Raw genomic sequence first — 12,008 nt, forward strand, 5'->3', positions numbered from 1 at the left:
CAGTAGTCCCGTGATCCGTAAGGGGAAATATCGGGTAAGCTGTGCAATCCCACATCGCCTGGGGAAGGTCTAGTGGGATGATTCTGAGACTGTGTAGGTATGGGACTACACAGTTAAAGAGAGCTTAAATGGATTAATTGGTACTACCTGTATCAACAAGGTGCATCTTGTTTTTCGGTAGCCCATCTCGAAAGAACTCCACAGTTAAGCGTGCTTGGCCTGGAGCAATTTTAAGGATGGGTGACCTCCTGGGAAGTTTTTCCAGGAAGCGTGCGAGTGAGGACAAAGCACGCTGGAAACACTCGTATTGGTCTGTAGGGTCAGACATTAATCCAATTTGCAACCAGAGTGACGTACTCGTGTATAAGAGCCATTCATTCCGTGGGTGTAAGGGCCCAATGGAGGCTTGAAGCGGGGACGTTACAAAGGTGGTCATTGTTGATTTATTCCCTATTGTGAGAGTTTCATTCAGTGTCACTAAATCATTGGATAGAGCCAACACAATAGAAAATAGTTGGAAGAGAAGTGTAGGGATAGAAGACTCATGTGTTCTACAATAAGTATGTGTGAGTTTTAAGATGTATATAAATATTAGTATTAAGTATTTAAGTTTATTCGCAGATAAATAATTAAGTTTAATTTTTGACGGTAATAATACTTAAAAAAATATTTTTTATTTTATTTTAATAATTATTTATCTTTCAAAAAATATTTTATAAAAAATGTTAGAATTTTGAAATATAAAGTTTAAAAATTAAATTAAAATTAAAAATTAATTCTTAATTAATTTTAGATCAATTTAAATTAATTATTTTTTATTAATAATTAATTAAAATAAATAGATTAAAGTATATTAAAATAAATTCTAGATAATTAATTTCTAAGTAAATTATTTAATATTTTTTTATACACATTTAATTAAATAAGATAATTACATTTATGTTGAAAATTAATTTCTTAATTAATTTTAGATCAACATAAATTAAAATAATTCTCATAATTTAATTTAATTTATTTTATTAAATTTACATATTTAATTTTAAATATATTAAAATTTTCAAAATTAATTAAATATATTTATAGAAAATTAAATTTGAGTTGAAAAATAATTTTAATAAATTTTGAACCAACTTAAGTAATTTTTATAGAAAATTAATACTAAGGATGAAAAATAAATTTTATTTATTTTCAGATCTTTAAAAAATTATAAATATTAAATTAAAATTTATAATATTTTTATCTTTTATAATTTATTTAATTTTAAAATAACAATATTAAGTGTACTAATATAAATGTGTCACTTAATCGGATGACACCTTAAATTTACTAATTATTCAGTAATTTGAACAATTTTACTATCAAAAATTAAATTTAAAAAATTAAATGCAAGTAAAACAATAGTGAAAAGAGTTTAACTGCCAAAAAAATAACTAAAAGTTTAACTTCACTTTTATTATTATCAATAAAATATTGCCTTAATTTGAATATTAGAATAATAATAATAAAAAAATGAGATTCCCTCAAATAAATATTGAATTTTATAAAAAGTAAAATAAATAAAAGCTGTGGTGTAAAATCTTTTAGATTCAAATAGAAAAAAAATAACATTATTATTATTATAAATAAATGAATGGCATGTCCTATATTTAGATATTTAAAAAAAATAAAAAAAAAATAATTTAATTGTGTTGAAATTATGAATGGCCTAAAATTGTTTTTGCTTATTTAATAACTACCTTCCCTTCATTCTTTCTTTCACTTTTAAATTTTTAAATTTTATTTCTTGTCGAGTTTTCTGAGTCGAATCAGCTTGACTCGGTTGGTGGTGGTTTTCAATTCTAATCATCTATGGCGAGCGAAGAAGAAGAAGAAGAAGAAGAAGAAGCCATTAATGGTGGTTTATCATTATCATTATCATCATCATCATCACCAGAGGATCTCCCACCTTCCCCAAAAAACAAGTTCAAATTTTTATGTAGCCATGGTGGAAGAATCTTACCCAGACCTGCCGACGGCCACCTCAAGTACGTCGGCGGTGAGACCCGAGTCATTGCCGTTCCTCGCCATATTTCTTTCTCAGGTAATCAAAATTTCCCACAAAAATATATGTATCTATATGTGTATATATGAATGTGTTGTTGTTGTTGTTCATCAAGTGTTTGTTAAAATGTTTTTTTTTTGCAAAAATGACATTTTTTGTTGTGTAATTCTTTACAATAAGAATGTTTTTGACACCCCAAATTTGGAAAATGAATAAATTTTTGAGAAAAAATTGCCACGATTGAGTTAATATATATAACATCTGTGAGTGTTGTTTATCTTGTTCATCAAGTGTTTGTGAAAATGTTCTTTTTATTTTTGCAAAAATGGCATTTTTTGTTGTGTAATTTTTTACAATAACAATATTAATGATACTCCAAATTTGGAAAATGAATTCTTTTTATTAAAATTGCCATGACAGTTAATATGTACATTTGTGAATGTGTTTGTTTGTTCTTGTTCACCAAGTGTTTGTCAAAATGAGTTTTTTTCTTTCAGAAATGGCATTTTTGGCTGTATAATTATTTGCAAAAACAGCATTTTTGATAGCCCATACTTACAAAACTTCTCATTTTAAAATATACGTATATGAGAAATGCCATGAAAAATATATGGATATTTTTTCAGAAATGACATGTTTTGTAGTACAATTCTTAACAAAGCTGCTCATTTTGATAAGTTTGTTTGTTAGAATAAATACTTTTTTAAAAATACCATTTTTCTAAAACTCATTTCAAAATTGCCATAACAGAGTTAAACAAGAGGCTTTCAGATATGATCAAGGAAGGAGATAACAACAACAACAACAACAACAACAACAACATGGTACTTAAATACCAATTGGGTTTTGAAGATCTTGATGCATTAGTCTCAATAAGAACAGATGAAGATTTAAAGCACATGTTAGATGAGTATGATCGTCAATTAGAGACAATTGAAGGCTCACCAAAGCTTCGTATTTTCTTATTCCCATCATCACCACAACAACAACATTCTACAATAGACTCTCATAACAACAACAACAACAACAACTCAATTGAACAACGTTATATTGATGCCATTAATGGTGTTGTTCGTATAAACAAAACCAACAAACAACAACAACAACCTCCCAATATTGTTACCACTTTCACCATTTCAGCTTGTTCTTCACCAAACTCAAACTCCCCTGATTTTCAAGCCATTAATGAAGGACATGAGATCATGTTTTCTTCGAATAATTGTAACAATTTGCATAGGGTTCAAAGTTCTCCAAGTCTCTATCGTTCAAATAGTCCTCAATGGATTAATAGTGGTTATATTCCTCAAGCTTATCACTATGGTCTTCCTCAACAAAATTACCTTTTGGATCTTCAAAAGGCTGCAGCTAGTGAGCGACTCGCCCCGGCGTTGTCCATGGCTAGAGGTGAGTTTAGAAGAGGAGTTTTTGGTCATGGTGGTGGTGGTGTTGTTAGGCATGATTTTTGTGGTTATGGTACTAATAATTTTCATGGGATTGATCATAGAGATGATGTTAGTCATCCTAAGAGTCCTAGAAAGAAATTTTGGGAGTAGATTCTTTGTTTTGTCCCTTTTTTGTGTGTGTGTGTATATAGATTGTTATTTCTTTGTTTTGATTTTGTGTTTGTTAAAGTTTTTGTGTGATATTCTATGTGGTGTTATGTTGAATCAATTCCATTAAGGAAAATGGTGTGTTTGGTGAGTTTGGATCACAAGCACAATGTTCCTAATAGTTCATTTTTTGCTCTTCTACTTTTTTTTTTAACAATGAATAATTCATTGAAAAAATAAATTATCTAATTAAACAATTTTTTCATCTTAAGAGAGTATGTATAGATAATCTATATGTAGTATATTGGTTGTTCGACACATCTAAAAATCTAAATAACAAATTTACTAAATCCTCAAGCAATCAGGGACGGGCTTAGAAATATTAGCAAGGAAGGACAATAACATAAATATTAAAATATTAATTTAAATTTTTATTTATTTTTTTTGACAAAGTGATTAGAATCACTCATGAATTTACGATGCAGACGTCTGGATCCTCTTCGAATCAAGATAGCTCATCGTCTAACTGCAGAGCATGCTTTGCCATGGGCTGCTAAATTGTCAGAGCGAACCACATAGGACAAAACTGCCCCCGAATATTTAGACAATAAAGCTATAAATATTAAAATATTAATTTATATTTTAAGAGTGATAAATAAAGAGAAATCATAATTTTAAAGGGAGCCTAAGAAAATAACTATGTTATAGAAATAAATTTAACATCACAGAAAATAGCACACTTAAATTACAAAACAATATCTAAAATATTACTATTATGTAAAATAGTAATATTGTAGCATGATGATTATGATATGCACTACAGATAGAAAATAAATTTTTGGGTTGGAAGAAATTCTTTTTAATACGAAATGTATTGTGTGACTCTTAGTAATAAAATTAGTTATTATATTAAAAAAAAAAACTAAAAGTATAAATTTATCATATAGTTAATATTTTTTTTACTGTAAATAATAAAAATATTATGTTCCATTATATTTGGTAAGAAAATAAAAAAGGATAAAATAGAAGAAAAAGAGATATTTAATTTATAAGAGATAGTAGTATATTTGAGATATTTAAATAGATTTTTTTGGTGGACAATCTATGAAAGATTTATACATATAGGACATTTTATTAAATGAAGAAAAAGACAAGAAAGCTCACATTTTCTCTTTTCTTTTCTAGAAACATATATTTGATACTTTAACAATAGTACCTTTTTATGCATAGATACGAAGATTTCAGATTTTTTTTTTGTCCAACAACGATATTTATATAAACATAGATATTATTAAAGTAATTTGCGGCAAAACCTCTTCAACTATCAATTTATTTGTAAAAAACCATCTAACTTTATATTTTGGTGGGAAAACCCTCTAAAGTTCTGTTCCGTTTACATTTTAAGGTGTTGTCTGTCCAGCCTTGTTAAGTCCTAATTTTGTCCACGTGGCAATGACAGGTCACTAAAAAATTATCCTACGTGACAATATTTTACAAAATTAAAATAAAAAATTTAAGAGTAATTTGCAGCAAAAAACCATCCAACCTTAAAGTTTTTTGGATGGTTTTTTGCAAGTAAATTGATAGTTGGGGGATTTTGCCGCAAATTACTCTTAAAGTTTTTATTTTATTTTGTAACATATGACCACATAGGATAATTTTTTAGTGACCTGTTATTGCCACGTGGGTAAAATTAGGACTTAACGAGGCTGGACAGACGACACCTTAAAAATGTAAACGGAACAGTATTTTGAAGGGTTTTCCCACCAAAATATGAAGTTGAATGGTTTTTTGCAAGTAAATTGATAGTTGGGGGGTTTTGCCACAAATTACTCATATTATTAAGATTAGGGATGTATATTTCTCAAATAGGAAAAGGTCTAGCACGGATTCAGGACGGAAATTTTCCGTCTAAATGGGAAACAGGTGAGGGAGAAAAATTATTTTTTATCCTCGAATGTTAATCAGAGCATAAAGGTGGATGACACTTCCTGGATCTGTTTAATATTTTATTTTATATTTCTCTTAATATTTTATATTTTATAATTTATGTTTTATTTTTTTGAGTGTATTAATATTTTTTTTTATGAATTTTAAATTGCGTTTTCGATAATAGTTAATTTATTGAATAATTTAAAAATATAATTATAAATTTATTTTTTATTAGAAATTTTTCGTCCCATCCCCGCTTTCATTAGGGGATTCTCCGCTCTATTGTCGATAGAAAATAAGTGGGGATGAAAATTAAAATTCTAAACTACGTCAATTCCTCATTTAGTGTGTGGGCCCCTAATTAAGATATATGATATGAAGAAATAAGAGGACTTTTTCTACAAACATATTTTTTTGGTCTTGAAGCTAGGCACACAATATCACTACTAATATGGTACTAGAGAATTAGAATAATAATTGGTACTTATAATTTATTCATCTAATCTTTAAAGTACAATTAAGGAAAATAATAATTTAATAAAAAGAATAGGAAATCGAATAATTTCATAAAATAGTTTCATGTTCTTATCATGGGAGCATCTATATATATAATATGACCTTTTTCAACTTCATATGCTATTTTGATATAATATTAAAAGAACCAACTATTAAAAAAGCCATGATGAATGCAATAAAGAATTTTGTACTTTGTTAAATTTTAACCATTTATTCATAAGAAATTTTGTATTTTTTTTTTCTAAAGAAAATAATAATAATAAGCTCAGAGTAATAAAAATAATCATATAATAACCTTAATAAAAATAATAACCTTAATTATATTTTGAATAATAATAATAAGCTCAACTAAAATATTTATTTTTATGGTAAATAGTGTAGTGTAATATAATTACAACATAGTAATTACACTATTTTAAAATACAAGCCGTGTTTTGATATTATGTGGTAATTATGTCTTGTTTGAGAATGAGTGTAATTGAGACTAAAAATGTTCACGGTACGGGTAGTGTGAGTTATAATTTTTTTTTAAGAAAACCAAACCACATAAACGATTTTTATAATTTCTCAAACCGTAACCGCACCATAAGATCTTAAAACTACAAAAATCACACCACGAAAATACAGTGTGGTGCAGTACGATTTAAGCGGTTTACATTATCATCGTTATCAAATACTATAATAAAAATATAAAAAAAAACAATCTAATAAAATTTTAACAATACAAAAAAAAATCTTATTAAATTTTAACATCATTATATATATACTATTCATTAAGTTATTATTTTGAATTGTCTCTAAAGATATAATAGACATATATATTACGTATATTTGTTTTTATATGAAAAAAAAAACAAAATCATAATGTAAAAATTGATAACTTTGTAATGTATAGTGCGATACAATTTGAACCGCAATTATTAAATTCAAAATCGTAAATCCCACTACGCAATTTAAAAAAATGTAAACTGTAACCGTACCACAAATAATCTCGATCTGTATTTTTTATACAGTGCAATAGCAGTTTATGCAATGTGAGCAGTTTTATAAACACCCTTAATTGAAATTTCTCATTACATAATCACCAATGTAATTACCTGGTGAAATAAACAAGCAAAACTATATAACTATCTTCATTACATCCAATTCTAATTCCTTCTTTGCTTTCTAAAAGTGCCTTTAACAATAACAATAAAGATGATCAATTTGGTGGTTTGCCCATAGAACCACTCATTATGAGCAATAAAAAATGTCTCTTTTGAAAGTTAAAGAGCTGCTAATGCTATGCTACAATGAGCATTGTTATGTGAAAACGACAAGTCGTATAGATATATAAATTTCTTTTGTATCCAAAAATAAAACAAAACAATTAAACACAAATGTTAAGACCATTATAAATTAATGAAACTCAACTAAATCATCTTCTTTGTTAGGTGAAGAAGAAGAAGAAATTAAGCCATAAATCAAGTCTCTTTTCTCAAAGTTCATACATTAGAAATCAAAAAACACCTATTCTCATAATTATTATTATTTTTTTTCCATTAAATTTATAGAACAAGTTTAGTTTTTTGATACAAATTGTTTCTGAGGCAGAGCTCTCCAACCGATATCTCGCCTATAAAACCCGCCCGGCCAATTAATCTGTTCAACAGCTTGGTATGCTAAGTCCCTTGCCTCTTCTAGATCTCTTCCTTGAGCAGTGACACCAAGAACACGCCCTCCTACACCGATGAAATTTCCATCTGAATCTAAGGCAGTTCCAGCATGAAACACCTTGACAGATGGAGCAACATGCTCAGCTTCATCGAGGTTTTTTATAACAGTTCCCTTTTGGTATGAACCGGGGTACCCTTTGCTCGCCATTACCACAACCATGGCTGATCCGGGAGACCATCTTAGTGATCCATCGCTTAACTCTCCTCTACATGCTGCAAGCAGCGCTTGTGCTAGGTCGGACTCCAATCGAACCATCAGCACCTGTTTTAAGCTCATATTCAGTCTCAACTCAAGTAACCAAGTACCGAAGAAAAAAGAGGCAAATATCGCAGACAGTTTAAGCTCTTCTTTGGTACCAACAGAAGCAACTACTATTTCACCAACTAAAGCAAATGACATAACAACATTCTGATATGTTCAATTATATGACTAAAGACACTGACAATCTAAAATGGATATGTATATGGAGAATGTTAACTAACCTGGCACTCGGGATCTCCAAACCGAACATTGTATTCAATTAGTTTTGGTAAGCCAGATTTCTTCTCAATCATGAGACCAGCATATAATACCCCAACAAACTTACAACCTTCAGCTGCCATCCCTTTCACAGTGGGGAGAATTATAGACTTCATCACGACATCCTCGAGTTCTTTTGTTAGTACAGGGGCCGGTGAGTAAGCCCCCATACCGCCAGTATTGGGCCCTGTATCACCATCTCCAACTCGTTTATGGTCCTGAGCAGATTCCAATGCGATAGCATTCTCTCCATCTACCAAAGCAAAGAAAGATGCCTCTTCTCCTTCTAGATACTCCTCAACAATCACACGACAACCAGCTGACCCGAAAACCGCATCTACAAGCATTGAATCCACAGCTTCGTATGCCTCTTCGAGTGTCATGGCTACGGTAACTCCCTTTCCTGCAGCTAGCCCGTCCGCTTTGATAACTATCGGTGCACCTTGCTCTTTTATGTATTGCTTAGCAGCAGATGGGTCGGTGAATGTTTGATACTGCATCGATAATAAAATTTCATTACAAAATGAAAAAGAATAAAGCAAAAACAATGGAAACAGAGATTGCATACTAATAATGCATATTGTTTGCTCTCACACCTTATGAGGTTCGAGTCTGTTTTGAACATCAAATATTGAGGATTAAGTGGATAGCCTAGTTCAACCAAAAGAACATGTGAACATTTGTATTATTCTTTGCATAATTTTAAGAAATACCAAATGAGTAGAATAATATAAAGTCCTATATTCACACTACTCATATCTACACCCACCAAGATTTCAAATTGAATTACTATCTCTAATTATAAAGCTCAAAAATTTATCAAGAAAAGTAGTAAGCAGGCAAGAAAAAAGACAAACCTTATCAAGTCTACACACACCAAGATTTCGAATTGAATTGCTCTCTCTAAGTGAAAAGCTCAAAACTTTATCAAGAAAAATAGTAAACAAGCAAGAAAAAAACAAACTTTATCAAGTCTACACCCACCAAGATTTTGAATTGATTTGCAATCTCTAAGCGAAAAGCTCAAAACTTTATCGGGAAAGATAGTAAACAAGCAAGAAAGAAAACAAACCTTATCAAGTCTACACCCACCAAGATTTTAAATTGAATTGCTAAGTGAAAAGCTCATAACTTTAACAAGAAAAATAGTAAGCAAGCAAGAAAAAAACTTATCAAGTTAACACTACAACCACTAAGATTTCGAATTGAATTGCTAAGTGAAAAGCTCAAAACTTTACCCTACTCATATCTACATCTACCAAGATTCCAAATTGAATTGTTATCTCTAAGTGAAAAGCTCAAAGTTTTATCAAGTAAAGTAGTAATACAAGTAAGTGCTTTCTGGTATCTATCTAGTATGAGAGAGCCTCTACTAAACAAGCAAGAAAAAAATAAACAAACCTTAGCAGTGGGAATGCCATACTTATCACACAAAGACTTCATGAAATTCTTAGAGCCCTCCAAAGCAGCAGCCTCCTTTGTGGGTCCAAAAGCTGGGATTCCAGCCATGCCCAGATCATTAACTAACCCAGCAACTAGAGGAGCCTCAGGTCCAACCACAACAAGTCCCACATTCCACTTTTGGCAGAATGAGACCACAGCCGAGCTATCAGAGATATCAAGGTCGGAAATACAAGTGGCATCATCAGAGTTGGAAATCCCTGCATTGCCAGGAGCACAGAAAACAGTGTCGCATGAAGGTGACCGCTTCAACGCGTGGCAAAGCGCGTGTTCCCTTCCTCCTCCACCAATCACCAAAACCACAACTCTCTCAGCTGTGGAAAAAAAAAAATACAAAATTTCAAAAAGAAATAAAAAATAAAAATTGGAATTTGGAAGTTGGATTTTGGTGGGGAAAGAAAAAAGTAAAGAAAAGTTTGGAGCTTTGGTTTACATTTTCCTTACCTTTTTCTTTCCCCACTAAAATCCAACTTCCAAACACAGCCTTAGATAAAAGGTAAATAAAACTTTGGAGCATTGGTTTAGGAATGAATTACCTTGAGAAGGGGTTGTTGTTGAGGTTATCTTGGCTTTGACAGAAAAGGAGCAGTGGGATTTAAGAGTAAAGCAGTTGAAGTTGTTGGAGTGAAGAGAGTTTGGAGATGTCCGACAAGAGAGGGAGGAGATTGAACGGAGTGGAGCTTGAAAAAAAGAGTTTTTGAGTCTGAGGGTGGCAGCTCCGCCGAGATTGAAGGTGGCACATGCCATTATTGAGAAGAGAGCCTAAAAAGAAAGCCTTTTTTAGTGTTGTTTCTTTAAGGGTGGCAGCTCCTCTTGAAGTTGACATGACACAATATAGGATAAATATGAGACCAAAATTTAGTATAAGAGAAAGCAATGCAACTACTCCTGTATGAATGTATGCATACAATAAGAAAAGAAACCTTACTCTTAGGTGGAATAATAGCATAGTTTATTGGACTCAAGGGTTGAATTCTTAGATTAGTACTAATTTGAGTTCACCTAGTTTGGGTTTACAACCCATTGGAAATCTTCCCATTTATGTTAGAATTTGGGACAAGGTGAATGGGGTTCCATCTCAAAACCAATTGATAATGAGAAGATTACCCCATTCATCTTATATATCACATTTTATTTCTACACATTAGCAATTTTTTTAAAGAAATTTGGCTACTGCTGCCATTGTTGAAATTAGATAATGATGGGAATTTAAGGATTTATAACTCTGCTAAGGGTAGTGGTACTAAAACTGAGAGATGAGCTGCTGTTATTGATCAGTGTCAAGTTTTTGTAGTTATAATCAGTCTTTTCCAGTTTGTAGTGTGCCCTTGTCAGAATTTTGAACTAGTTGATGCTAATGATAGTAGAAAATGGTGTAAGAGAAAAGTTGTGATTTCTGATTGTCCTGGTAATGTTATTTATGCTAATTAAAAAAGAGACCTTTAATCAAACAAATCAAGAACATAAGGATTCTGACTAAATGACTAAAAGGGTTTTCATCTATAGTAGAGAAATAGCTAAATTGTATGACATGCATGACAATTAAGGTTGTTGAGTATATACATACATATATAAATATAAAGAGGCATTTAATCAAACACTTGGTGGTCTGAGTTAAAAGAAAGTAGCTACCTTTGCAACAGATTAGAAGAGAAGAGTGGTTTCCGATTGAGACTAGCAACTCCCGCAGAAAGGGTAAGAGTAAGAGTAAGAGTGGAGTGTTGTTCCAAGCTTTTGTTGTTTTCTCTTTGAGTGGACGAAGAGATGAAGAAGAAGAAGAGAAGAATGTCGTTTGTGGTATTTATGTCATTTATAAAATTAATTAATTTATTTTTATTAGAAGCTTTCCATTAAAAAAAAATAAATAAATAAGACATTAAAAGTTCTAATTGCAAACCTAAAAAAAAGTATTAAAAAATTATACAATGCACACTCTTAAAAAGAGTGTATTTTTTTTGTGTCTGTAATAATTTTTTAATCAATAATTTTCTCATGGTCATGTATGGTATAGTTTTTTAAGACATCTTAAAATCTTTAAGAAATTCAAAAAAATTAAACACGCTGAAAACGTGGTTTAAACAGTGTGTTACACACGTGACTTTTTTATTTTATACGCGTGTGAAATAAACTGTTTGAACACTGCTTTCTATATTGTAAATTATTTTGAATTACTCAAAATTTTATAGGATATCTTAAATAACTATAACGTACACGAATATGAAAAAAAATAGACTAAATTTTTTTTCTAAAAGTCGAAACATGTAGAGAATGCA

General features: G+C 30.5%; 2 protein-coding genes across 3 annotated transcripts; one reads left to right on the plus strand and one right to left on the minus strand.

The window, feature by feature from the left end:
• Positions 1–1,599: 1,599 nt before the first annotated feature.
• On the plus strand, positions 1,600–3,772 carry LOC115721418 (uncharacterized). The gene is made up of 2 exons (XM_030650711.2): positions 1,600–2,080; positions 2,792–3,772. Exons 1-2 carry the CDS (start codon positions 1,849–1,851, stop codon positions 3,592–3,594), a joined length of 1,035 nt encoding a protein of 344 aa, XP_030506571.2. The 5' UTR covers positions 1,600–1,848; the 3' UTR covers positions 3,595–3,772.
• Positions 3,773–7,408: 3,636 nt separating this feature from the next.
• Positions 7,409–11,565, minus strand: LOC115720996 (phosphoribosylamine--glycine ligase). Of its 2 annotated transcripts, none has more exons than XM_030650218.2 (5): positions 11,368–11,565; positions 10,272–10,547; positions 9,676–10,049; positions 8,238–8,768; positions 7,409–8,016 (listed from the first exon to the last, which is right to left on the minus strand). In XM_030650218.2, the coding sequence occupies exons 2-5, from the start codon at positions 10,480–10,482 to the stop codon at positions 7,600–7,602; spliced, it is 1,533 nt and encodes a 510-aa protein (XP_030506078.1). In that variant the 5' UTR covers positions 10,483–10,547; positions 11,368–11,565; the 3' UTR covers positions 7,409–7,599. The 2 variants fall into 2 exon arrangements, with proteins under 2 accessions (XP_030506078.1, XP_030506079.1); XM_030650219.2 differs by having other exon boundaries at positions 10,272–10,497; positions 11,368–11,529.
• Positions 11,566–12,008: the final 443 nt, after the last annotated feature.

The sequence above is a fragment of the Cannabis sativa genome, chromosome 2 (genome assembly GCF_029168945.1).
Source record: "Cannabis sativa cultivar Pink pepper isolate KNU-18-1 chromosome 2, ASM2916894v1, whole genome shotgun sequence".
NCBI classification, from domain to species: domain Eukaryota; kingdom Viridiplantae; phylum Streptophyta; class Magnoliopsida; order Rosales; family Cannabaceae; genus Cannabis; species Cannabis sativa.

Bases quoted from the DNA above. Each gene is read 5' to 3' on its own strand.
- LOC115721418 (XM_030650711.2), top strand. From the start codon at position 1,849: ATGGCGAGCGAAGAAGAAGAAGAAGAAGAAGAAGAAGCCATTAATGGT. The intron at 2,081-2,791 runs GTAATCAAAATT...TTGCCATAACAG, and splicing joins TCGCCATATTTCTTTCTCAG to AGTTAAACAAGAGGCTTTCA.
- LOC115720996 (XM_030650218.2), bottom strand. From the start codon at position 10,482: ATGGCATGTGCCACCTTCAATCTCGGCGGAGCTGCCACCCTCAGACTC. The intron at 8,769-9,675 runs GTTTGTTTATTT...TTATCGATGCAG, and splicing joins ATGGCATTCCCACTGCTAAG to TATCAAACATTCACCGACCC. The intron at 8,017-8,237 runs GTTAGTTAACAT...AGCTTAAAACAG, and splicing joins TTGGAGATCCCGAGTGCCAG to GTGCTGATGGTTCGATTGGA.